We start from the raw sequence: 26,715 nt of genomic DNA on the forward strand, positions 1-26,715 counted from the left end.
CTTAGATCTGAGAATTCTGTTCTGCTCCACTCAAATCTTTGCTACGTTAATTACAGTGGTTAGTGTCAAGCTCAAAACCGTGGCAAATAATTTTTCAGAGGCAAAATGATGAGTGCGGCGCCTGACCAGAATGTTGCCTTCCTTCGGAAAAAGATAGCCCAAACCTCCCGTGAACCTTCACACTATCAAAGGTAGACGAATGTATAGTCGAGGCCACTCTCTAACATATTAACCGTGGGCTCTCGGGAACTGTAGCTGCCTCCATATCCACAGAGAAGGGCTCTCCTTAGGGACTGAGTCCAATCAATGCTATCCACTGAGCACTTATGTGCAGAGCACTGTATTAAGCACTTGGGAGAGTACAATAGAGTTAGCGAACACGTCCCCTGCCCATAACGAGCTTACAGTCTACAAGGTGAGACAGATATTAATAATTTATAATGACTTAAAGATACGTACACATGTGCTGGAGGGCTGAGGGTGGGGTGAACATCAAAGGTCACAGAATGAAGTGCACAGACTCACGCAGAAGAGAGAGCGAGCCGGGGAAAAGAGGGCTTAGGCGGGGAAGGCTTCTTGCAGAAGATGTGTCCAAGTGCAAGAATAGGAGATTAAGGGACACAAAGAGTTGGTAATAAATCATGGAGGGAATTATTACTATTATCAAAGGGCTCTGAATTCAAGATTTAGCCAAACCACAGAACATCCCCTAAATGGCTAGATATTTTCTACCCCGTTTTATATCTGGTTCCCTGAATCCAGGCCAAATGCCCTTTTTTAATGATAAATGTTAAGCACTTACTGTGTGTCAAGCACTATTCTAAGCGATGGGGTAGATACGGAATCAATGAGGCTGAACACGGTCCTTGCCCCAGATGGAGCAGCATGGCTCAGTGGAAAGAGCCCGGGCTTTGGAGTCAGAGGTCACGGGTTCAAATCCTGACTGCGCCACTTGTCAGCTATGTGACTTTGGGCAAGTCATTTAACTTCTCTGGGCCTCAGTTTCCTCATCTGGAAAATGGGGATTAAGACTGGGAGCCCCCCGTGGGATGACCTGATCACCTTATAACCTCCCCAGCGCTTAGAACAGTGCTTTGCACATAGTAAGCACTTAATAAATGCCATCATTATTATTATTATTATTATTATGGAGCCCACAGTCCAAGTAAGAGAGAGAACAGGTACTGAACTCCCCATTTTGCAGCTGAGGAGACTGAAGCACGAGAATTGATTTGCCCACGGTCACACAGCAGGCAAATGGCACAGCTGGATTAGAACCCAGGTCCTTTAACTTCCAGACCTACGTGCTTTCCACTAGGCCATGCTGCTTCCCTTAATTTTCCATCTAAAAATGAGTATCTCAAGGAAAGGATCCTCCAGGATGGTGAATTTCTCATCCGACAATAGTAATCATTGAAATTATTCACCAAGTCCACAATTTTTTTAAAAATAGCATTTATTAAGCACTTACTATGTGCAAAGCACTGTTACCACTTGGTATTTCAATTCACTATACTATAAACTCCTAAGGACAGGGATTGTGTCTACCTACTTCATTATATTTTCGCAAGTGCTTAGGTCATAGTAAGCTCTCAAAAAACTTCACTGATCGATTGGCTTCATTAGTCTGACACTTACTTCTTGAATCTCTTCCCTTCATTTCCTGAGCCAAAGCAATGTCAAAATGAGCACTGCTTGCAGTCTCACATTGGCTGATGATTCTACAGACGCACTCGGCCGCAAAGACACGGGTAGCCCATCTTGGGTTGCTGAAAGGACGGGATTTCTCGTCGTTTCTGATGGTTAAAACAGAAGCATCATCCCCTTTATCTCCATCTTCTTCCTGAGTTGGCTCTATGCAAGCTACAGAGGTAAAATCTGTATTTTAACAAAAAAAGCAGGCAAAGGATGATTTCGTCAGTTGGAATATATTGTGAACACAGATATTTTCAAACTCAGAAGAAAGCTATTAAACATCCATGCAAAGCCCTGCTCCGCCATTCGTTTGCTGTGTGACCCCAGGCGAATCACTTAACTTCTCTGTTACCTCATCTGTAAAATGGGGATTAAGATGTGAGCCCCTTGTGGGACACGGATTGTGTCCAACCTGATAAGCTTATATCTACCCAATAATATCATCAGTAAACAACATCGGTTAAATGGCAACCAGAAGATTTACTGAGTTATGATACAGGTATGGAAGGTGCTTCCTCTTCTTGTTGGTCACAACTACTACAGCGCCTGAGATAAATTGGTCATGATCCCAGTAATGGACTCTGGTTATCCAACCTAAAAACTCTACATTGAGCAACCAAATGTGCACAAAAAAGCTTGAATTATTTTAATACAGACTCTTAGAGCTTGCAACAAATGAAGTTATTTTCCTCTAGCATGAGGCATTTAAAAAAAATCTTATTTTTAAAAATCACATATCACGGTTTACCTTTGCAATGTCAAGGCAGAGGAATGGACGGGGAAAATGACAGAGAAGATGCACTTAGATTTGGCTGAGTCAGAGACCTCTGCAAATGAGGAATTAGAATGAGAGGTAGCAAATGTCTAAGGAAAACTCATGGAATTTAGAGCGAAAGGGGAAGAAAGATATAGGGCAGTATCAAAAGAGGAAGATACGGTAAGATCAAGGTTCTCACAGGGGCTAAGGCATTAAAGATGCAAGTATAAAGATTCTAGATCATGAGAGTAAGGAAAGAGCTAGCATGAGATTCAATTCAGAGTGACAAGGAAGAAAGGAAGTAAATGAGAAGACACTAGAGATCAAAGTAGGAGAAAGATGGGGTTGGATTCAGGTTGGACAGCATCAGTCTTCTCTTTAAGAATACCACATTCTTCGATTATGTATGCCTTTCTCCCAGGAAGCTCATAGTCATTTCCCATACATTATGATTTCATTCATCTTCACACTCAGGACCTGGAAAATCACTGCCTAAAGGAAGATTTACCAGAAGCAACTCTCACATTTAAGAAAAAACTGAAAAGTTGCATTGCACACCTTAGTCTCCCTTTCCTGGCCTAAGGTCACCACTAGACGGGGGGACAAAAGAGAATGGGTTTATTGCTCTTTGGATAACTAATAATTGTGACAATTTCCCAATATTCCCATGAGGTGGAAGAACAGGCATTAGCAAACCCGGTTTGCAGATGGCTAAACTGAAGTCCCGAAAGATAAAATAACTTCCCCAAAGTCAGCTGGCTAGGCAGTAGAGTACTTTGAAGAGTTGGTGGCTTTGAGAAGAGGTAAGGGTAAAGAGAAAGCCTTTATTGTAGTTGTTAAGGAAAAGTAGCAATGAGTAAAAAAATGATGTTAAGTGATATAAAATCAAGAAAACTCTATAGAAAGCTTTTAAGAAGTTGAGTGCCCTAGAGAAATGTATAAACAATATCAATACTTGGCAATACTAAGATTAATGTACTCAGTTTGTCCATATACCATAATAATAATAATAATGGTATTTGTTAAGGGCTTACTATGTGCAAAGCACTGTTCTAAGCACTGGGGAGGTTACAAGGTGATCAGGTAGTCCCACTGGGGGCTCACAGTTTTTAACCCCCAATTTTCAGATGAGGTAACTGAGGCGCAGAGAAGTTAAGTGACTTGCCCAAAGTCACACAGCTGACATTTGGCGGAGCTGGGATTTGAACCCATGACCTCCGACTCCAAAGCCCGGGCTCTTTCCACTGAGCCACGCTGCTTCTCTCCTAAGGATTAAATTCTGATAATTGTGCTCCCAACCATGTAGTTAATGATCACCTGAAAAGCGCTAATTAAAGAGGAGGGGCAATGATGAGACTGTCTACAATTCCTGCACTAGCACCAGAAGTACAATGAGCAATGATACAACAGCGTGAGCCTTAACTTGCTCACATTAGGCAAGTGATTCACTGAAACACAATCCATATTTACTAAGGCTTCAAATGCCAATCAGATTGCACGTGGAGCGAGTTAAAATCCACAGAGCACACTTCCATATTTGAAATGTTTTTTTCATGAGAAAAAAGGCCTCCAGGAGGCCTTCCCAGACTGAGCCCCTTCCTTCCTCTCCCCCTCGTCCCCCTCTCCATCCCCCTCTTCTTACCTCCTTCCCTTCCCCCCAGCACCTGTATATATGTTTATATGTTTGTATATATTTATTACTCTATTTATTTATTTAGTTATTTTACTTGTACATATCTATTCTATTTATTTTATTTTGTTAGTATGTTTGGTTTTGTTCTCTGTCTTCCCCTTTCAGACTGTGAGCCCACTGTTGGGTAGGGACTGTCTCTATATGTTGCCAATTTGTACTTCCCAAGCGCTTAGTACAGTGCTCTGCACAGAGTAAGCGCTCAATAAATACGATTGATGATGACGATGATGATGAGAAGCATCGAAAAATTCCAATCAAGCACTCTCCATCTAGTGCAGGTAAATAACAAAAGCACCCATAAGAAATTTATACGATCTAAGAGAAACCACATTACACAAAGGCTTCGTCTTCATATTCATATTTTCAACAAGAGTGGAATTCATTAACACTTACCGGCAGAGGCAGCAAGGACATCTTTACAGAGTTTTAACCAAAAAGAGAGTTTTTCAACGGCCATCGACGTAAGCATGTGACTCAGAGTCTCCCGGATATCCTGGCGTAATCTCTGGTCCGACTCTTTATCCAGCAAGCTCAACAATGCCCCTTCGAGGCCCACTTCCCGGATGTTAGCATCTGGCAAGAACAAAATCCATCATCTGAGTAGCCCAGAAAACAAAACTGCCAAACCCGAAACACGCGTTCAGTGTCTTTGAACTAATCAGATTTCTCAAAATATTGTCTACAACGCATAGCCAAAGCCAAGTTTCAGGCCATCTTGGTTAGCTCACCAAATTAGTAGAAACGGTATTTCTCAAGCGCTTACTGTGTGGAGAGCACTGCACTAAATGCTGGGGGCAACTACGGTGCTAAGTGCTTGGAAAGTACAATTCAGCAATAAGGAGAGGCAATCCCTGCCCACACTGGGCTTACACTCCGGGCAGCAGAGTGGCAGGGGAGAAAGATGCGAGCAATGGTGTTGAAAGGCATAAGAGTCAAGAGTGAAGGACAGAAAGAGGTGGTTGCTGTCCTTCAGGGGGTTCACAGCCTAAGAGTCTGAGTGGGGAAATGAGACTGGAGACGGACACACTGTTGAAACATTACAGCACAACACAAAAACACAACATAAAATAAATTCAGTAGGGTGCTGTGGGTACAGAAGCAAAATTTCAGGTTCCTTGAGGCTCAGAGTTCAGCACACTTCCCTAGCCACAGCACCCACTAGTCTTCCTGGGGTTTTTTAGAGGCCTCTATTTTTCTATTTTAGCTTGTTACTAGTTTGGGTTATCCTGAATTTGGGGATTCCCGCAAAGCTATTATAATATTTTTCTCTGGACGACTGCAAAAGCCACATGGCAATGAATAAACCTTGATCCCTATCCTAAATGACATAATGCATTTTTTAGCCCTTTACTCATTCAAAATGCAGATGGCCAGTTCATTATCAACCTTCATCTTCTGAGCTAAATGGCAACTAAACTCTCTTTAGTCAGGTGAAAAGGTTTAAAGTTGTTTAACATGAAGGGAAAATCCCCAAAGAACCACCCAAATTAGTGGAATACAGCCAAAAGTCCAAGTGTGCCATTACGAGAGAAGGGCAGGCCATAAAATAAGCACATAACTAACTGTGAAGACAAAACATTCCCAGAACCAGACATTCCTGTGATAATGTAACTTTCTAATGTGCAATTTGGAAAGAACACAATGGGATAATAGGGAACATAGTGCCATATTGCTGCTGTGAACTGGTCGAACATGATGCGACTCCTTGCGCAAATGCCCCCAGTCAGGGTTGAATTTCTGGGCCAAAACACTATCAGTGGAAAAAGAGAAATTTAAGCCATTTCCAATTAGTTCCCTTAAATGCTAATGAAGTGACTCAATGTTTCTCACAATGGAATTTAGTGCCTGCATTAACCTGTGTTGCTAGTGAAAATGGCTGGATGTTTGAAGAGCTTCTGTGAAATAGTGGTCAGGGAGGATACTAAAGTTTTTATAAAGAGCAAGGGACACACGCAAGTGGAGGGTGCAGATTTCAAAAATTGGTGGGTGATCTCGATGGCAGAAAAGGATCAAAGAGGATGAGGTTGGGGCTTAGGAAGGAGTTGAGATGAAGATTCAATTCTGTCATCAAAATAGGTGCCAAGGTCATCAGGGGATGTGGGAGCACAGAGTTTCAGGAAGGAGCTGAAGGTCTGGAATTGATGCTGAAGACTCTTTTAATGAACTTTTTGAACCATCGTCTCCCTAATCTCATGTTTACCACTGAAATAATGATCGACACAATGTGAAGTTTTGCTAATAAAGGAGTGTTCAACTCCACGGCTATTTTAGGCATACCTCGCAATTTATCTAAATACAAAAGACTTGCTAGCCATCTACTGATAGTTTCTTCAATGGAGGTTGCAAAAACCAGACTCCTCAGGAACTGTGAGGGAGTGGCAACAAAACACTATTTGGGTTGGCAAGCCCCTTTTCACTGCTGAATACAATGGGACAAAAAAAAAAAGGCAGCTTGGACTGTGAACCTTATGCAGGACAGGGACTGCTTCTGTCCTAATAAGCCTGTATCTACCCCAGCGCTTAGGACACTGTTTGACACATGGAGGGCACTTAACAAATACCATAAAACAAACACACATACTAAAAAAACAGGAACAGAAACACTGGGATGGTCGATCAGGTTAAAATGTTTCAGGCCAACCGTGTTCTTCACCTTACAATTTGGAACAAAGGATAAAATTTGTTTTTTTTTTTAAACATTCAATTATGGTTACAGCTGGAAACACACACACTAAAAAAACAGGAACAGAAACACTGGGATGGTCGATCAGGTTAAAATGTTTCAGGCCAACCCTGTTCTTCACCTTACAATTTGGAACAAAGGATAAAATTTGTTTGTTTTTTTTTAAAACATTCAATTATGGTTAAGGCTGGAAACACACACACTAAAAAAACAGGAACAGAAACACTGGGATGGTCGATCAGGTTAAAATGTATCAGGCCAACCCTGTTCTTCACCTTACAATTTGGAACAAGGGATAAAGTTTGTTGTTGTTTTTTTTAAACATTCAATTATGGTTAAGGCTGGAAACATTTTGGAATTAGAAATAATGGAGAACACTCATTACAGCAAAACTTGGCAAAAAACATGTTACCTGGAGTTAAGTCTTCCCTGCTGTCTTTAGCAAGGGCAACGGCATGTTCTGAAACCTCAGCTGCCTCTCTCTGAACAAGTTGACGTAAACAAGCAAGAACTGCTCTTCTTAGTAACAAGTACGAACTACAGAGATTCACCTGAAAAACATCAATTGGGGAATAAGGAGGTTGGTCTTGGTAGCATTTTATTAATCTGATAGACATTCCTTTGATTCCTCCCTTCACAAGTTCCCCGCCACTTTGGTGAACCCAAAAACGTTATATCGAGAATTGTGGAGTTCACACAATTGTAAGCTGCATTTACTTCTCAAAAGTGCCTTCAGAAGAGGTGATTGTACTAGACTAAAACAAAAATATTTGGAAAAGCCAAGCAAATCCAGGGGAAAACCACTGAAATTTATTAAAGGATCTGAAGAATTCACATAACTAAAAATAATTTTGAGAGCTAAAGAAAGAAAATGAAGGGGGGCACTTGCTTTTTAAATCTTTTAATAGCACCTGATCTCTTTTTTTTGTATGCTATATGCGTTTTATCTTTCCTGCGTCAATACTGTTTTAGATCGTAAATCATTCGAAGATAGGAACTGCATCATTTTAACTAGTTTAGTCTAGCACTCAGAAGAGCTCAATGTACAAGAGAGAGCTTAAATAAATTTGTTTTAAGATTATTAGAATTTAGAGGAAGGGGAAGGTGCATTTTCAAAGGCAACTAACTCCCAGTTTTCACTGATTCTTTTTATACTGCTAACACAGGTACAGGTTTCTTTTGCGGTGGAACCTAAGGAAAGAGTATGGGTTTGTGAGTCAGAGGACATGGGTTCTAAACCCGGCTTCGCCACTTGCCTGCTTTGTGATATTGGGCCAGTCACTTAATTTCTCTGTGCCTCAGGTACCTCACCTGTAAAATGGGGGTTAAGACTGTGAGCCGCACGTGGGACAACCTGATTACCTTGTAACTACCCAGTGCTTAGAATAGTGCTTGGTACATATTAAGCACTTAAACACCATAATAATAACTATTATTATCCGGGTTTATTTAACCTACTTTAGCTTTATATTGTTTTTCTAGGGAGTAGCCCAGGAAGAATGCATGGGATATCTGGGTACCTCTGACTCATAAGCTCAGCAGTGCTTTGCCAAGATTGCCAAGTTTGTTCTGACATGATCTCAAGAGGGTGAACGAATAAGTATTTGAGGACTTAGAACCAGTTCTTTGGATCACTTTTACTACACTGCTGTTTAAACTTAGAATCTGCTCAATTTTAATCTGAAACAACTCTAATCCTTTTTTTTAAAGAAAGGGAAGGAAAGCAGGTAGAAACAAGGAGCCATATTCAGTGTCTCAGTATTGTATATTTCCATTTTAGTACCACAGGTCAGTTCCTCCTTATTCAATGCATGATGACATATGAAGAGGTGCAGGTAATAGTAATAGTATTTATTAAGCTCTTGCTGTGTGCAGAGTATTGTATTAAGCACTGGGAAAGAATACACAGTTGGGAATTGGGCATGGTCATATACCTACTTCGCTAATATGAATTCTTAGCTAAAATGGTTTCACAACATAGCAGAGTTGAAAGGTTATGTTTCTGTGATTTATTTAGATGCAACAAGTGACTAATGATTAATTTGGTATAGCAGCGCTGATCCCAAAGAAGGATGTGGAAATCACTTCCTGAGTTCTTACAAGGGTGGTTAAAACTCTTAAAAGTAGAGAAGGATGACTTGAAAATAATGAGGAGGGAAAAGCACAGGGGCTATAAGCTAATTGTTGGGGATCTTGTAAAGAGAAAAGGCTTGGGTTTAGCGGTACCACAAATCAATAGGAACAATGGGTATAAACTGAGGAAACTAAGTGAAGAAAATCAGAAGAGGATCCGGGAAATTTAATCATTCATTCATTTCATTCAATCGTATTTATTGAGCGCTTACTGTGTGCAGAGCACTGTACTAAGCGCTTGGGAAGTACAAGTTGGCAACATATAGAGACGGTCCCTACCCAACAGTGGGCTCACAGTCATGTCCTTGAAGTGCCTCTGTAAATTTACTCATGGGGCTTCTAGCCAGATATAGGGAAGAGGATAAGAGAAGCTTCATAATTATGTAATCTTGTACTCTCAGCTGCTTTGCTGACTCAAAACTGGACAGAGTGGACTGACAGCAGCAGAATGACTGTGATGACACCACGCCAATTTAGTTGAGGGAAATCTGTCCTGGAGATAACAGAAAGGTTAAGCCTCGAGAGACAATATTTATTCATGTGACCCCGCATAAGCGATACCCTTCACACACCAAAATGCACTCTGAAAAAACACTCCATTTTAAGAAGCAGAATCAATGTCACTACAAGATACTTGAGCTACAGTGTCACAAGCAGAGACACAAGGCTTAAATGAAATGCTTATTCAAGCTGACCAAACATTCTCCTGGAAATAGCATGCTGCTTGCCAGTTCGTTAGAACAGAAATAGTTAGAATACCCAACGCCAGGCTGCCAGGAAATGCACAAGAGGCTTTATATCTCCATAACATTCTCTAGCATTTAAATAGTTTGGATTGAGGGAAACCAACACAGCAAGCAAACATACAAATTAACAAGTCAAACAGTAAGTTCAGTTCCTTTCTTCACTGAACACATCAAACCGATGCAAAATTAAGGGCATAAAATAAGCCAAGCACATCAGCTGGTGAGGTTAGAAAAGGTCTGCTTAGGATAGCATCGAACATCACACATACATGCTACAGATATACTTAACTTTGCATCAATGGTTAGTTTAAAAGAAGAGATGCAGAGTACAACAACCACCACCACCACAACCAAAAACAACACAGAGACAGCATTGCAAATGCGCTGAAAATTGAGGAGTCAAAGGTCAGGGACCTACCAAAACAGAATTATCCAACAAGATCTCCTGCACAAAAACAAATGACAAACCAGTCATGACCAAAAAAAAAAAAAAAAAAAGGAAAGAGAAAGAGAGAAAAAAAATTCTAAGATGATTCTGACAACAATGAGCTAAATATTTAGGTATAAACGGATCACTGAAGAATTGTTTGGTCCACGAGATTGTAAGATCCTTAAGGGTACGGACTGTACTCTTCCAAGCACTTAGTACAGTGCTCTGCACACAGTTAAGTGTTCAATAAATACTATTCATTGCTAGAGCCTTTCTCAAAAATTAGCCTCAGAATGCATTTCCAGGCTTGCAACCAAATCAAAGACAAGGCTAAGATCTTGAAAATACTTTTTAGGTGGAAACCCAAATGACGCAAGAGGAAGGCAACAAATTAATGAAAAGTATTCGTTAGATTTGTTTTTAGTTAGGTTTCCTTTAGAGTCTCAAAAAGTCTTCAGTATTTAGCAAGTAGAAATTGCTGAGGGCTGGATTCCTGGGTGTGTGCTGATGAGACGGTACCTAGCAAAATGACAAAATTAATGGACCGGGCCACAAGTTAATTATAGATTTATTTCTCTCAGGAGTCACCTCCTTACACTGCTAAAACATTCAACTGCTAGTACAGTTAGGCAGAGTTCAGAATAGAGGTTAAGCATCATGCAGTTTGAAGAAAGCCCTGCCTAAAAAGGGCTTTCCCTAAGGATGGGGTGCATTTCGAAAGCTGGAAAAGTATGCCAAATAATCTGAAAATAGTATAAACTTCATTGCATATGTTAAAATTGGCAAAGGCTTAGAGTATTTAACAAGAGGCAGGGAATTTCCTCAAAAAGCCTCCTCATACAATTTAAGAAGACTGATCCAGTAAGACTCCCTAGATTAAAGACAAAATGACAAACAAAACAATGAGACCCCCTTTAGACTATTTATTGGAATGTCAACTTAACAATATAATGAGGCTGGTTTTACTTGACAGATGGTCTGGGTAAAACATATGAATGTCCGGTAATCTAAAGGCAAATGTTTTAGGGAGTGTAATTAAACTCCAGTTGTTAACTGAGAAGTTGTCTGCGGGGCTCAAATGGCACAATAAAAAACTATACTTGGTATATTTGGCAACAGTCTTTTCCCTTTCTCAGTACCGAATCTTGGATTCTCCTTCCCTCCCCCACAGCACCTATATATGTGTATATATGTCTGCATGTATTTATTACTCTATTTTACTCGTACATATTTCTTCTATTTATTTCATTTTGTTAACATGTTTTGTTCTCTGTCTCCCCGTTCTAGACTGTGAGCCCACTGTTGGGTAGGGACCGTCTCTGTATGTTGCCAACTTGGACTTCCCAAGCGCTTAGTACAGTGCTCTGCACACAGTAAGCGCTCAATAAATACAACTGATTGATTAATTGGATTTCCTCTTTTGGGAAATAAGAAGAGATGAGGAATTTGCTGGTCTGACCAGTCCATTAGGTGTTCAGTTGGCCTTGTTATATAGAAGTATAGTCTAGAAGCGGCCTTCTAGACTGTGAGCCCACTCCTCTACACTGTGAGCCCACTGTTGGGTAGGGACCGTCTCTATATGTTGCCAACTTGTACTTCCCAAGCGCTTAGTACAGTGTTCTGCACACAGTAAGCGCTCAATAAATATGATTGATTGATTGATTGTTATATGTTTCTGAATGATTTAAACCTTGCACCTCCCAGATGAGGTCTAGGACTGCCAGAATCCCTAAGCAGAGAAACAGTATTGCCTAGGGGCCCTGGGAGTCAGAAGACCTGGGTTTTAATCCTAGCTGCCCCACTTGCTGGCTGGGTGACCTTGGGCAAGTCACTTAGCTTCTCTGTGCCTCAGTTTTCTCATCTGTAAAATGAGAATTCAATACCTGCTGTCCCTCCTTCTTGGGCTGTGAGCCCAATGAGGGCCAGGGACTGCATCTGTTTCAGTCCCAAGAAAAATTGGGCCTTTTTTCTATTTTCTCTTTGTATTTCATTTAACCAATGCTTGATTTCACACTACCTGGCTCAGTTAATAAAGCATAAGCAGAGGAGCGAAGAACAATGCCCTAGTTGGGCAACAAATTAAATGAATGCAATCCAGAAGATTCTGTAAAATGAGAATTCAATACCTGGTGTCCCTCCTTCTTAGGCTGTGAGCCCAGTGAGGGACAGGGACTGCATCTGATTCTTTGTATCTACCCCAGTGTTTAATATAGTACTTGATACATAGTAAGCAAATACCACTATAATTTTCATTATTATTTATGCTCATTTTCCCCAGCACAGAACAACATTTTTTATCATCAGTAAAATCTTAAATTTGGGATGCAAAACAAACAGCTTTTCCAAGGAATTGGAAGTGCTAATTTAATGACAGTTAATCCATTCTGTTTTTCAAGGAGGCTGGCAGTAGTCTTCAAAGAAAAACAAACATGACAGCACCAGGTCAAGAAGGATAGTAAGCTGGGAGAGGGGAATGATGGATTTGAAAGTGCATTTTCTCTAAAAAAAAACAAACAAAAAACCCCCCAAAACTTCTGGTTCAGGTCTGTATTGGTCTAAACAAGGCAAGGGATTCTATCAGGAAAATGCTCTCCTTGACTCCTTCCCAAATTGTGTTTAGGTATTTCTACAGCCACTGCATTAAGAACAAATCCGTGTCCCAAAAGGAGATGACAGGGATCAGATGACAGGGATCAGTATTGCTGTTGAGTATCTGAGATGATTAAAAAAAAAATAATACCTGCTAGGAGGGGAATAAGGAGTACAGGAAGACAAACCTGGGTCAACTTCTCTTTTGTTTCAGTTTCTCAGAGCATCACAATAGGGAATATTTTATGATGTATTAAAGAATTACTCATCCACATGCAACTGAGGGATTGAAGTATAGGTTTTATACTGGGAGAAGGAGAAGAATACAAACAATAATGAAAAAGCACGGATCATTAGGAATATGAAACAGCTACACTATCCTTCATTTGATTACATAGAAGATTTTTTTAGAAAAGAAACACTGCTTTATAAGGTAAAACTGACTCTGTTAGTGGCCACCAAACCTAAACAGAGTAACAGTTTGCCCCGCTTGATATCTGAAATTTGGTGAACCTTCTTGGTCTGAAACAAGATGGTTAATCTGGCTACTCAGTTTTTTAAAAATAAGTCTGATCTGAAAGTGATTGTGCTTCACACTGTTATTAGTGTCTGTAAATGTGAGGTTGCCAAATGTGCAACTTGCGTTTTACAACCCCTGGCAGAGCAGGTAAGTTTTTCCTAAATTGTTACAATGATAAAATTCCTGTGATTTACTATAAGCCTCTCATTCACGGCCTGTTCATGGTATAAACGGCCCACATATTTCTGATTCAGAGTCATATCCACCCCAGGACTGAAGGGCCTCTGACAAGTTTTTCCTCTGATTTTGATAGACTCTGTCCAGCGCAAGACTCAAAGGAAATTTTGAAAGGGTGTGAATCCTGAAACTCTGTACACCCGGCACCAACAACATTTCTGGCTATCTCCTTAGCTATCACAGTGACAGGTCTTTATATCAATATGCTCCTGCTAAATTCTCAGAAGAATTATTTTCTACACAAGACGATCACCTGACCGTTACATTATATTCATGCAACGGGCCCAAAAAGTTAAAAGAGGAAAAAAAACTGATGGGAATAAACACCATTAAGTTGCTGTGCTTGGCCTAACATTATGACCGCACAGCAACGTTAGTTCTCAAGTGAGAAAGGGGAGAAAAACAGAAGGACAATGGGTCACTAGGAGGGAATGGAAGTGTAACAAACAATCACGTAAACAGTCGCATGAGAAAAAAACAAACAAACCCACAGATGGTTTATACACAAGCTAGATTTAGCACCTAAAAGGTACAGGGGGGTTTCGGGCCCTGCTGACACCATAAAGGGATACCATCTGGTCCCATCCCGCCCCATCTAGACTCTGGTGAACATAAAAACAAATGATCAAATTGGAGCTCCAGCAAGGGAAGGAAATAGAAATGTGCTTTGGTGCAATCTTTCTATGCTTTTCCGATAAAACCTTGCAAGTTAAGGAAGTGAACAGCCTATATACGATAACATACTCACACAGAGGCAGCTGACCAGACTGGATAGATTGACGTGGCGGGGAGCAAACATATGAAGCTGCTGAAGGCAAGAGATGGCTTGAGCTTGAACAAAGCAGTCTGGGTTATCCTGCATCACTGCACAACCCAAGAGACAAGATGTTCTTAAGGCAGAAATGGAAGAACTATTACCTACAATGAGAACAGAAAATGTTTAATAACGGGCCCTTAATGGTTCAAGTCTTGTCTTAAATGATTAACGTGTAAACATGAGCACATTTATACACCAAATCATTAAAGTTATAATTGGGATCTACAAATTACAATTCTTCTCTCTAAGAAGGCAGGCAGCTGGATTAAAGTAGGTTTGGGAGGGATTCTGCATCACAGTCATTCAGAACTTGATGGGGGTTAGGAGGAAAGTGTTTCAAGTGAAATCATTAGGCAAAATAACAGCTGGGACCACCCGACCGAGAGAACAAAGCGGCTTCACGGAATTTAGAGTTGGAAACCGCAAGCTGGAAATTGCCATGGCCTCAGCAATGGAAAGTTAGGAATATTTTAAGTTCAAAACTAATGCCTATCTTGCTGTCTAGACCATGCTCTTTTGGGCTTGGCCTGAGGAGAGTAAAGTATTCTCTGGCAAGTTATTTTTTTTTGGCCCTGAAAAGAGGGGATTATCCACTCTTAGAGTTAAAGCCTTCAAAATCACTAAAAAGTCATCACTTGACTTAACATGATTTTATTGTTGCTTCCTTCTCGGGACAACAACCTGCTTAATGCCGGCCACGCCTTTCCTATGGCAGTTCTTCCTCGCTAAAGCAGAAAACGAGCATTCAGCGTTGGTGGCCAGTTAACTCTCCTCCTGCACTTCAACCAAGGCTTAAGTTCTGCTCCTTATCTCAAACCAGGGCTAGTGGAATTCAGGTGCATTCAATATACAAATAGAAAATGGTTGACTAATTCCTAAAGCATTCTGCTTCAGGGTATATTTCAAGTAGTTCTCCTCCCACTACACAAAAATAAAATACAAGACACTCCAGTTGTGGCTCTGCATACCTTGCAGCTCAGGACCCAGAGTGGTGATAAGGGCATTTAGACAACGTCCAAGACTCTGGTGAACTTCAGCATGAGAAGGAGGCACAGTTAACAGCAACATGAATACAAGGGAGAGGGTAGGTTCCACATGCACATGATACAGTGGGCCAGCAGAGTCAATAACCAGTGACAGTGAGTGCAGTGCCCAAGTCTGGAAAGTTAAGAAAAAACATTTTAAATATTTAAAAAGCATTTCAGCAACATGAAATAGGACCAAAGGGCGTTTGAGTGATGAAACGAACCCGAAGTAAATCTCACGTTCCACGGGCCATTTCAAAAAGAAAAAGCACTGCAGAAATGAAGGAATCCCTGAGACTTTCAACGGATACTGTATGTCCAAGGTGCCAAAAAACTAACTCCAAAGGCAACTGTGCATTTTAGTTTGGGACATTTCTAACCACCTCAATAATAATTTCAAAGGATGGGAAAACCTTCCAACAATTTTGAAGCAAATTCTATCTAAATAAAGTTCAGTGAACTTTATTGCCCCTGCTCCTGGATAACTTTGTTGCTTCTGCTCCTGGATAAATACTCGAAGGCACTAAAAATAGGATTTTACAGTTTAGAGTGGCTATTGCCCCTTCCAAACTTTTGATTAAACCATAGAATGATGTCTTTGGTCTAAAAACCTCACTCGTTATTGACTCCAGACAACAATGAACGCGGAAAACTACATAGAGAGCCCGGATCAGTGAACGCAATGGAGAAGCCCCAATTCCAAAGTCTTCATTACTCCAGTGGTTTTCCTATAGCGGAAGTAGGCACATGAAGGTCCGTACCCATTTCTAAATAAGTTAATGAAAAAGAGCTTTCAGTGAATAAGATAGTGGAAAAGCAGCAGCCATTGAGTTAACTAACCCAGAGACTTCATTTGCTAGGAAGAGTTGGCCTTGGTGCATTATGAAAGTGTTAACTATCTGAAAGTCAAACAAAATTAGAATTACTTCTGAAATATAATCAGGAGAAAGCATCTTTCTTGTACACTTATCAATGCCCCAAAGAAAGAATATCACTTGTAAAACATGAAAAAGGTAAGCTCTAGTGATGCAGAACATGGGGTGTATTACCTGTACATCAGGAGAAGTGCTGTCCTGAGACAAAGTAGAAAGGATTCCAATACAAGCGTTCAGGTGTTGAATTGAATTTATTCCTCCTAAATATCGATATAGGGATCCCAGAGCCAGAGAGTGTCCTGTTCTTGATACAACATCCCTTGCCGACTTCAGTCTAAAATTAATTGAAACAGAGATGAATTACGGTAGATCATTAATACAAACAACTACATTTTGTCACCTGAAATAATAGAGATTAGAATTAGCTTCAAAACTTACATGCTACATTTTAACCAATATGGTAAAGCATCACTGGACCCATCTCTACGATATCATCATCGTCAATCGTATTTATTGAGCGCTTACTGTGTGCAGAGCACTGTACTAAGTGCTTGGGAAGTACAAGTTGGCAACATATAGAGACAGTCCCTACCCAATAGTGGGTTCACAGTCTAAAAGGGGGAGACAGAGAACAAAACCAAACATACTAATAAAATAAAATAAATTGAATAGATATGTACAAGTAAAATAGAGTAATAAATATGTACAAACATATATACAGGTGCTGTGGGGAAGGGAAGGAGGTAAGATGGGGGGGATGGAGAGGGGGACAAGGGGGAGAGGAAGGAAGGGGGTCAGTCTGGGAAGGCCTGACTTGAATGAAATGAAATTTCTGCTATAAATTAGTGATTTTAGTACAAAAATATTTTATAAAATGCTTGTGTATCTATGCATAAAACATTAATATGAGTTTTAGTTTATGTATGTAGTTGCTATATTTATGCCTTTCTTTTAAGGTTTTTTTCTGGCTCCTAGATCTGTCTGCCTCAATTTCTACCTCAAGGAGTTTCCATTCTGAGCAACAAAATAAAATAAAAACCCCTTAAAATTAGAGGGGAGATGTATGAAGGAGGTGAAATAGCCTCTTAATTATGGACTTTCAATTTCTCAGAAGTCGGACAATACAACAGGTAAAAAGCATTACCTGAATCAGTTTTTCCCAAACATTATGCACAGTGGTAGGCAAAAAGAAATACGACTTAAAATAACCAACACAAAAGGCACAATGTAAGAAAAACCAGGTTTCTAGTGTCCTCAAAAAGAATTGTATATTGAGTGCACCATAAGGTTTTCCAATTTTGGGGGAAAATATTAAAAACACAACAGTAAAGATTATGGCACATGCATTTGTTGAAATCTCTTTCAATTTAATATTGTATTTGCTTTGCCCTGATTCTTGTTCATTCTGCCCTAGACACACGCTTTCTTTTTCTCTCTAAAAATCACAAAACTGAATTTTGCTCAAATGGGAAAGGCTGTGAACACTGCAGATGAAAATGTGTCAAACCCAAACAAGTACGTCACCTAATCAGTATGGTATGCTACCACTATACTTTCTAAGCTCTTTTTAGCTTTCTATTCAGTTATCCTGCATTTCTTTCTCTTTTGGCTTCTGTCGGGGAGCAAGCAGTTACCTTGCTGTTTAACTCATGAATCTATGGCATAAACTCTTGAAACAGACCAGAGAGCTTCAGCAAGTTTCTTCTTAGCACCAGCTAAAGTTTTCTGTTGAGGGACAGCCTGTGGCTCAAAGAACAGGAAACTGAGTGACGAGGCCCAGGGACGGAGCAAACAGGGGGAGGAATTGATATGGGGCGGCGAGGCGCGGTGGGAGAAGAATAATAGTCCATGGGGTAGCCAGAGGCCAACATTAGGTATGATAGGGATTGAAGAATCCCTGGATAAATAATAATAATAATAATAATGGCATTTGTTAAGCGCTTACTATGTGCAGAGCACTGTTCTAAGCGCTGGGGGGGAAGACAAGGTGATCAAGTTGTCCCATGTGGGGCTCACAATCTTAATCCCCATTTTACAGATGAGGTAACTGAGGCTCAGAGAAGTGAAGTGACTTGCCCAAGGTCACACAGCTGACAACTGGCAGAGCCAGGATTCAAACCCAGGACCTCTGACTCCAAAGCCCGTGCTCTTTCCACTGAGCCACGCTGCTTCTCTGAATAAATGAGAATTATTCTCTGAATAAATGAGAAGCAGCGTGGCCTCGTGGATAGAGTGCGGGCCTAAGAGTCAAAAGGACTTGAAAAGGTCCACGCCACTTGTCTGCTGTGTGACCTAGGGCACCTCATTTCACTTTTCTGTGCCTCAGTTACCTCATCTATCAAATGGGGATTAAGATTGTGAAGTCGGTGTCCAACCCGATCACCTTGTGTCTACTCCAGCACTTAGTACAGTGTGTGGCATATAGTAAGCGCTTAACAAATTCCACAATTATTATTAAACTAGACTTCTAGACTGTGAGCCCGCTATTCTCCCCCTCGTCCCCCTCTCCATCCCCCCATCTTACCTCCTTCCCTTCCCCACAGCACCTGTATATATGTTTGTACATATTTATTACCCTATTTATTTATTTTACTTGTACATATCTATTCTATTCATTTTATTTTATTAGTATGTTTGGTTTTGTTCTCTGTCTCCCCCTTTTAGACTGTGAGCCCACTGTTGGGTAGGGACTGTCTCTATATGTTGCCAACTTGGACTTCCCAAGTGCTTAGTACAGTGCTCTGCACAAAGTAAGCGCTCAATAAATATGATTGATTGATTGATTGTTGGGTAGGGACTGTCTCTATATGTTGCCAACTTGGACTTCCCAAGCGCTTAGTACAGTGCTCTGCACACAGTAAGCGCTCAATAAATACGATTGAATGAATGAATGAATGAATTGAACAGGGGACATTTTACCTGTCAAAGCTAATTTGAGCTATTCCAGCAGTGAAGGATCCATCGCCAACGACTTGAGCCAACCTGGCCAAAGCTTCGGCAGCAGCGCACCTCAGCAGAGGACTGGAACTTTCTACGGCTCCCATCACTAATGTCAGGGCAGGTTTTCTAATTTCTTCCGAACCCATGCTTCCTTTGGACCCGGCCATGTGCTGAAACGAAAACAACATCCCATTTCCGCAACGTTCAGAATCTTTAATTCAGGGGCGTTCATATGTCAGGAACCTGGAGTTTACTTTTTTCCAGTCACAATCCAGCATGATCTACTAGTTTGCTATGAATAAGATGCAGCAGTGAGGGAAGCCCCTAGCCTGAGCATGCCTTCTGCAGTACAGTTTTATAATATTATTTTGGTTGAAAATTGTTTTAGGTAAAAATAGTGGAGGGGAGTCTGCCGACCAGCCCTAACCCTCCACCGCAGTCTCTGTCACCTTGGCTGAACCATGGGATTGCACTGTGAGAAAAAGCAGTGTAAAGTGAAGTCCAATTTACACGGTAAAAGACACATGCTTCATTCTGTTTTGAGTGGGGCTGGAAATAACTGACCTAGTCTCACGTACATCTGGGTTTAAATATTTAACTTTCTCTTTCTTTCTGTACTGATCTGACTTCAAAATGGCAGTGGTGTTCACTAAAGTTGCCCAGGGCAGGTTGGGCAGGGAGAGAGGTAATAGCAAATGTTAAATGTTATTTGTCAGGAAATTAAAATGACTTCTTTTTAGTTTCAAGCTAACATTTTATGGAAATCTTTCTTAGCATCAAGATAGCAACAAAAGAATTATAGGCCATCAAATCTAAAATCTCATTTCACCCAAGGAATTATAATTGGGATCAACAAGAAAAATTACGTCTAATAAAAATGCATCATTATCAATCCCTTCTTAAGGAATGCTTTTGATTAAAGTAGACAGTTTATAATGGTAATTTAAACTTTAGCTCCCTTGTGATGAGTCACTGGACTTATTGATCTATGACAACGTGCTGTGGGAGCCTGGGAAAAATCCCAGTTTAAAAAGCTGCCAATTTTATTTTACAGTGCAATAAGTAATGCACGTAAAGTCCTTTCCACTTAAGACAACAAAACTGAGCCCTTATCTATCACAAAAGCAAATTTATTCCGTATTAATCATTCCCAATTTTTTCCTTAGCAAGCATAATTATTTAAACTGCTTACCTGATAGGGAGGGACATATTACTGACCTGAAATTACCTTTCAACCCCAAAATATTCTGTAGAATTCACAATTCTATTATCTCCTCTGAGACCAATTTCAAAAGACTAATCTGAATGTGATGCTCATCTCCTAAGGGTACACTATACTTCTATCAACTCAACTAAACACAACTCGCTTGCAGTCCAGCTAATGAATTAAACCCCAATAAACATCTGTTTGCCTAAATGCTGAAGAGGAAGTTTTAGGATCTCTACATTTAGATGACAACACTTTAGATGTACAAAGGACCCCAGAAGAGTTCCATGCTTTATTCAAAACCCAGTTGGTGTGAGAATCAAGTATACTGTTAATATTATTATTGCTACTGCAATAAAAAGGGGAATTCCAGATGGCAAAAAGTTGAAATTGGTCTCCTCCTACTTTAACTTCATATCAATCAATAGAATTTATTAAACGGCTACTCTATGCAGAGGACTGAACTTAGTGTTTTGGAGAATACAACAGAATTAGGAGACATGATCCCTGCCCGCCAGGAGCTTACAATCTAACCAATGAACAGTGGAAGATTAACCTTACTTACAGAAAAATAATTGTGCCTGAAATTGGAATTTCCTCAATTGCAGTATCCAATATTAGTGCTCTAAATTATTTTAGCTATTGCAAGCATCTTCAATGGTTTAAAAAATAAGGACTTTACCTTCAGAAAACTGGAAAAGGCAGACAGACAATTTAATTGTGCTACTTGTTGACGGGGTCCTTTCACATGTTTTATGGATTCCAACAACTGTTCCAGGAGCTGGAGCCTCAAAATAAGCAACAAAAATTTAGATTTATCTGTGTACTTGTCAAGAAAAACAAAGGGACTCCCTTATTTAAATCAATTAGGAGAAGCAGCGTGGCTCAGTGGAATTAGCACGGGCTTTGGAGTCGGAGGTCATGGGTTCAAATCTCAGCTCTGCCAATTGTCAGCTGTGTGACTTTGGGCAAGTCACTTCACTTCTCTGGGCCTCAGTTACCTCATCTGTAAAATGGGGATGAAGTTTGTGAGCCCCCCGTGGAACAACCCGACCACCTTGTAACCTCCCCAGCGCTTAGAACAGTGCTTTGCACATAGTAAGCGCTTAATAAATGCCATTATTATTATAATTACCCTTCTGTAATTTACTAATCAACTCAGCAGGGATGTTCACAGCATCCCCCACAGCACTTATGTATATATCCATAACTTATTTTTGTATATTAATGTCTGTCTCCCCCTCTAGACTGTAAGGTTGTTGTGGGCGGGCAATGTGTCTGTTATACGGTTGTGTTGTACTCTCCCAAGCACTCAGTATGGTGCTCTGCACACAGTAAAGCACTCAATAAATACAACTGACTGATATTCATTGGTCATTAGAAACTCTATTCCAAGTCAGGATTTTCTGACCAATCAAACTCTGGTTTGTGAGGGTCTGGTGGGAGAGTTAAGTCACAGGAACTTTTGGGGAGAAGCAGCAGGGCACTTGGGGGAGGTCCAAACGTGAGGAACTAAAAGGAAATTAAGGTCACAGAAGGGAGAAGTCTCAGCCCCTGCTCCCCACAATCGACCAAACTCCCAAGTTTTGGTCTTTTTTTTATCATTCAATCATTGCTTTTCTTCAAATACTCTTACTGGCCCTCCTGCCCCTTGTCACTCAAGCTCTTCTGGGTCAGTTCTCACTAGCCACTTTGGCTGCAGTGGCTCAGGGCCCTTGAAATTCTGAAGTCAATACTGCCAAAAGATGTTTCCTTTCCATTGTAAAGGCTCCAATTCTCTACAGCCAGTATAGAGATTAAGCAAGAAGCAGTGTTTGCACATTCCTCCAAAAAGTCACTCAAGGTAACTGTTTTAACTATTTTCTTATCGCTGGCTTCTGGGTAGTGTGCATCATTCCTTTTTTCCCTCTAAGGAGGTTTGACCTTGTCAGACCCTTTCCATCTTCCAATCCCACGTTCCTACAAATTAGTCCTATTGCCCCTCACATTCCAGCTACAGTAAATTGGATTTTTTGAGCCAATCCCTTTGATTATCCCTCACCTGTCTCCCATACTGATATACTGCTGAGCTAAATAGTAACAACTTTGTGTGGCCGAGCAGGAAAAGCACAGACCTAGGAGTTGGAGGACCTCAGTTTTAAACCCAGCTCTGCCAACTGCCTGCTGTGTGGCCGTGAACAGATCACTTAGCTTTTCTGGCCTCGGTTTCCTCGTCTGCAAAATGGGGACTTAATTCCTGTTCTCCTTCCTACTGAATGATCCACCATGTGGGACAGGGGCTGCATTCAAACTGATTATCTTGTATCTAGTCCAGTGCCTGGCACCTAGTAAGCACTTAACAAATACCACAGTTATTATTGTTGCTATCATTATCCTGTTTACATTTAAATTATTGTAAAAATAACTCCCAAGTTTTGGTCTTTTTTATCATTCAATCATTGCTTTTCTTCAAATACCCATCAAAAGCATCATTGGTCAATTACATGATTTTTATTTGTGTAGTTCAGTTATGGACATTAGGACAGCGTCAATTGCGTGGGATGTTTTCTCGCAGCCAGAGTCCAACCTAATTCACTTATGCATTGTTTATTAAACTATAGAAGATGTCTCATTTTACCCCCATTCCCTCACCCCAAAAGTTTAGTTTGCTCTCATCCGCAACCAACTTCATTACTGCAAATTCTTTTTTTTTTTTTATACACTTTCCCACTTCTCCCGATTCCTTATAGAGAAAGAGTACGTGACTATTGTTCATGGGGCTGGACAAAGGGAATCTTAGTTCAAATCCAGCACTGCCAGACTTAGAGGTCTAAAAGAGTCTGGCAAATGGGAATAGCATTCCCAAGAAGAACACTGAGATACTTGCATATGGGAAAAGCCTTCTGCTATAACTCCAAGCAGATGGAATTACGAATTTTGGAAGAAATGCCAAACTAAGACCTTATTTTGGGAATGAGTTTTACACTCCTTTTACACGAAACAGACACAAAGTAGACTGTGTCACCTATACGGCTAAATTTTTGTTATTTGATGACAGGATGGATTCAGTAATCCAACTGGAAATTTTAGTCTCTCTTTGCACTACCCACACAATAAATATTGTTGGATCAAGCGACGCTTAAGAACACTGTGCTAGTTGATTTGGCCGAACTTTTCTTTGTTCCAGGCTTGCTCATTAAAAAATATCATGTGTTTTGAACCAAATACTCTGACCATCTAGGACCAAACCTGCTGTAAATGTAACCGTTTCTTATTTCTATTTGGTCTGGGCCAAAACAGAACATATGCTAAGCTTTAGCAATTGGGAAATGAAAAAAATCATATACGTGCACAAAACCGAGCGCTTGAATTTATTTTAAATTCAGGGCTCAGAGGGATATCTTTGCCATCTGCTTCCTCCAGCCCATTAATGACATCCACTGGAGACTTCAGATACCACATATGACCCAGTTTCTCCATCTGGAGACTTGTTCAGACCACTTCCCAACTACTACTGCCAACTATTTTTAATCTGACTTATCTGTCTGTCTATCTAACTAACTCTATCTAAATATCCAAGGTAGCCGACTGCTTTTTATCATCTTCCTCTCAGATTCTCATAAGGTTTTCTCTCCCATCACAATCAATTAGCATTACCATACACAACGTACACTATTTTAACCCTCGTGGGTAAATAAAAGCCACAGCTGCACTGTAGTGCGCCTGAAAGAAAACAGCCATGAAAACCCATCCACTGAAACCAGGCTTAGAATGTGGGTTGAAGCAGGATCTCCTTCCCTACTCATTAGAGGGAAATTAAATTATCTAGGTCCATGGTTCATGTCAAGACTTAAATGATCTGATGAAAAGATGAAGTCACCAGTTCCTGTTCTTTCAAGGCCAGAAGAGCACAATGCATTTCTTAGGCCTCTTCCATGGGCTTAAAATGTAGTAGAGCTTGGGAAAAAAAACTCCTGCATCTGAATTCCATTCAGCCCAATTTAAGACTCTAGGCTAAGTGAATGTAACTTTATGCACATGGTCAACTCTCTTCAATTATCTGAAACTGAAGCCAATGGAGTCATTTACTATGAAAGAACTAGGCCAGAAATTGGAGGGCTCCTTTTAGGATGGCACCTAGGGTAGTGTGGAACCAGGACAATTTGGCCGGTATTAGCGGGGTGGGTGTGGAATGGTCCAAGTAGCTCTGATCTTTGTGTGGAAGGGGTCAAGACTTCCTATAAAATCCACTGAGATTTTATGGTTACAGTGGGTTCTTCCTCCACCTGATTGCTCTCAAGCCTTTCGACCAGATGCGTAGCACATTTTGGCGACAAAACCACCCTTAGATCAGTGACTGAAGATATTTACCTTTGAGCATCTGCCACATGGGAACAAACAACCCCAAACAGTTTGGCTGCAGAGCTGATGACCGAAATCACTGGTGGCAGGGGCTTCGGCACTGAGTCCCCTTCTATATCTTTTTCAAAAATCGAATAGGGATCATATTCAAGGCTTCCACCAGCTATGCCATTTCCTAACAGGAGCTGGGGAGGAAAAAACAGCAAGAAGAAAAGGAGGAAGAGCATCCATATAAGACTTAGTCATCACAGTTTCAAAACAAATTTGATCAACTGAAGCTATTCAAAATATTCTCCAGAGATTAGGGAACAACTATTACCTGTTCTTCGATAAATCTGTGGTCAGTATCTTGCAGCAAAGGGCTCAGTATCAAGAGATCATCCTGGTGACAGAGGGGTGGAAGCAAGAATGTGGATGCCACCATTTGGGTGTCTGGGGCAGTTAAGTCAGCAACCAGCTCTTTGAGAACAGCACAGATACTTCCTGCCATAAGGAATGAGTTAAAGAGTCAAAAACAACTGAAAGTTGGAAAAATCACTGCAAAGGAAGAAAATTGCAGGGCTATTTGATTCAGGCCACAGACGCCCAGTAGGAAAATGCCAAAATCATCCACGTGAGACGATTATTTACCTTTTTTTTTCCTTTACAATGATCTCCACTGAGGATATTTCCACAACTTCCTTTGATAATCTGTTCCAAGGTCTAATCCCATTTTCCAGAGGGCTAATTTTTCGTTTTGAGTGTGGGGGCGGACTTGGGGTGGGACCCCTCCAGGGAGGAGGGGTAAAATGAGAGGCATAGTTAAGACACAGCTGGGTTCCTACAGAATAAAACCCAGTTAAGAGACTGGAGGGTGTCCAGAGAGCAGTGCCATACTCATTCATTTATTCAATCGTATGTGGTAAAAGGGAAGGAAAATGGGTCGTCAGAGGAAAGGGTAAGAAACTAAGATTGCCACACAACTAAGGAGGTGGACGTGGATGGGGACGGACACACACACATACACACTCTCTGAAGAGGGAAAACACAGACATGTATCATGCCAAGGAAACATATATGAAACATGGTGATTACTCTCCTCATCATTAAGGTCACATCTCCTCCAAGAGGGCTTCCTCAATTAAGCCAACTTTTCTCCAGCTCCACCCTCGACTGTGAGCCCGCTGTTGGGTAGGGGCCATCTCTATATATTGCCAACTTGTACTTCCTAAGCGCTTAGTACAGTGCTCTGCACATAATAAGTGCTCAATAAATATGACTGAATGAACGAATCCCCAAGAACTTATGTACCTATCTTTATATATTATAAACTACTTATTTGTATTTATGTCTGCCTCCCCCTCTAAAGCACGACAGAAGATATTACTCCTGCCCCGAGGGTGCTTACAGTAGAATGGTAGTATCACTATGTACCTGGCAATAGATTTAAATAAGGTAAAAAGAATGAAAAAATAAAAAATTGGTCCAGTTCTACCCAAATAACCTGCAAAATTATTTGGTGAGAGCTTGTTTCCAAAACGAATCATTTGGTTAGAACTGTTTTACTACCCTGATGCTCAGTCTACCAGCCACGTTGGCAGAAAGTTAAAAGAACACACATTTTTCAAAATAGAAAACTCCAAGTTATTTTTTAACTCCCCACAAATCAAAAAACTTCTTGTTTCATTATTTTCTGCAGAATTTTCTGAATTTAACTGTAGTTAATACGGCTTTATGCTTCTCAAACAGCAGCCACTGTATTTTAATATTGCCAAATATGGGCAGAGCCTAAGAGAGGGAGAGGTGTGTGAAACACATTTTATGAAGACTGGCTTCTCAGGATAAAATCAAGTCATTTATTCAATAGGAACTGTTATATCTGGTGGTTTGACTGTGATTTTAGATAAATTAATTAGAAAAGGGTCCGTAAAGTCACCAGATGTGTACCTTACAGCAATAGGCATCTGAATAGTCATCAGCATGGACTATTAAGCAATCTTATGCTCCTTGAATTTGCAAGCATCTGGCAGAAAGCAAGACAGCATTAC

At 40.6% G+C, this 26,715-nt stretch overlaps 1 protein-coding gene across 4 annotated transcripts in view; it reads right to left on the reverse strand.

The window, feature by feature from the left end:
• HEATR5A (HEAT repeat containing 5A) overlaps positions 1–26,715 on the reverse strand; it is a 75,950-nt gene that overhangs the window by 19,251 nt on the left and 29,984 nt on the right. For 2 of the 4 annotated variants that reach the window (XM_038756678.1, XM_038756677.1), the window contains 11 exons: positions 25,008–25,171; positions 24,698–24,873; positions 21,030–21,135; positions 19,120–19,310; positions 16,375–16,534; positions 15,269–15,458; positions 14,232–14,401; positions 10,126–10,152; positions 7,241–7,379; positions 4,539–4,718; positions 1,639–1,878 (listed from right to left, as the gene is read on the reverse strand). In XM_038756678.1, coding sequence (XP_038612606.1) covers positions 1,639–1,878; positions 4,539–4,718; positions 7,241–7,379; positions 10,126–10,152; positions 14,232–14,401; positions 15,269–15,458; positions 16,375–16,534; positions 19,120–19,310; positions 21,030–21,135; positions 24,698–24,873; positions 25,008–25,171 — 1,743 coding nt within the window. The remainder of the gene's footprint in view (positions 1–1,638; positions 1,879–4,538; positions 4,719–7,240; positions 7,380–10,125; positions 10,153–14,231; positions 14,402–15,268; positions 15,459–16,374; positions 16,535–19,119; positions 19,311–21,029; positions 21,136–24,697; positions 24,874–25,007; positions 25,172–26,715) is intronic. The other 2 variants (XM_038756680.1, XM_038756679.1) reach the window with 1 other exon arrangement.

This window comes from Tachyglossus aculeatus, chromosome 14 (genome assembly GCF_015852505.1).
Source record: "Tachyglossus aculeatus isolate mTacAcu1 chromosome 14, mTacAcu1.pri, whole genome shotgun sequence".
Taxonomy (NCBI): Eukaryota; Metazoa; Chordata; class Mammalia; order Monotremata; family Tachyglossidae; genus Tachyglossus; species Tachyglossus aculeatus.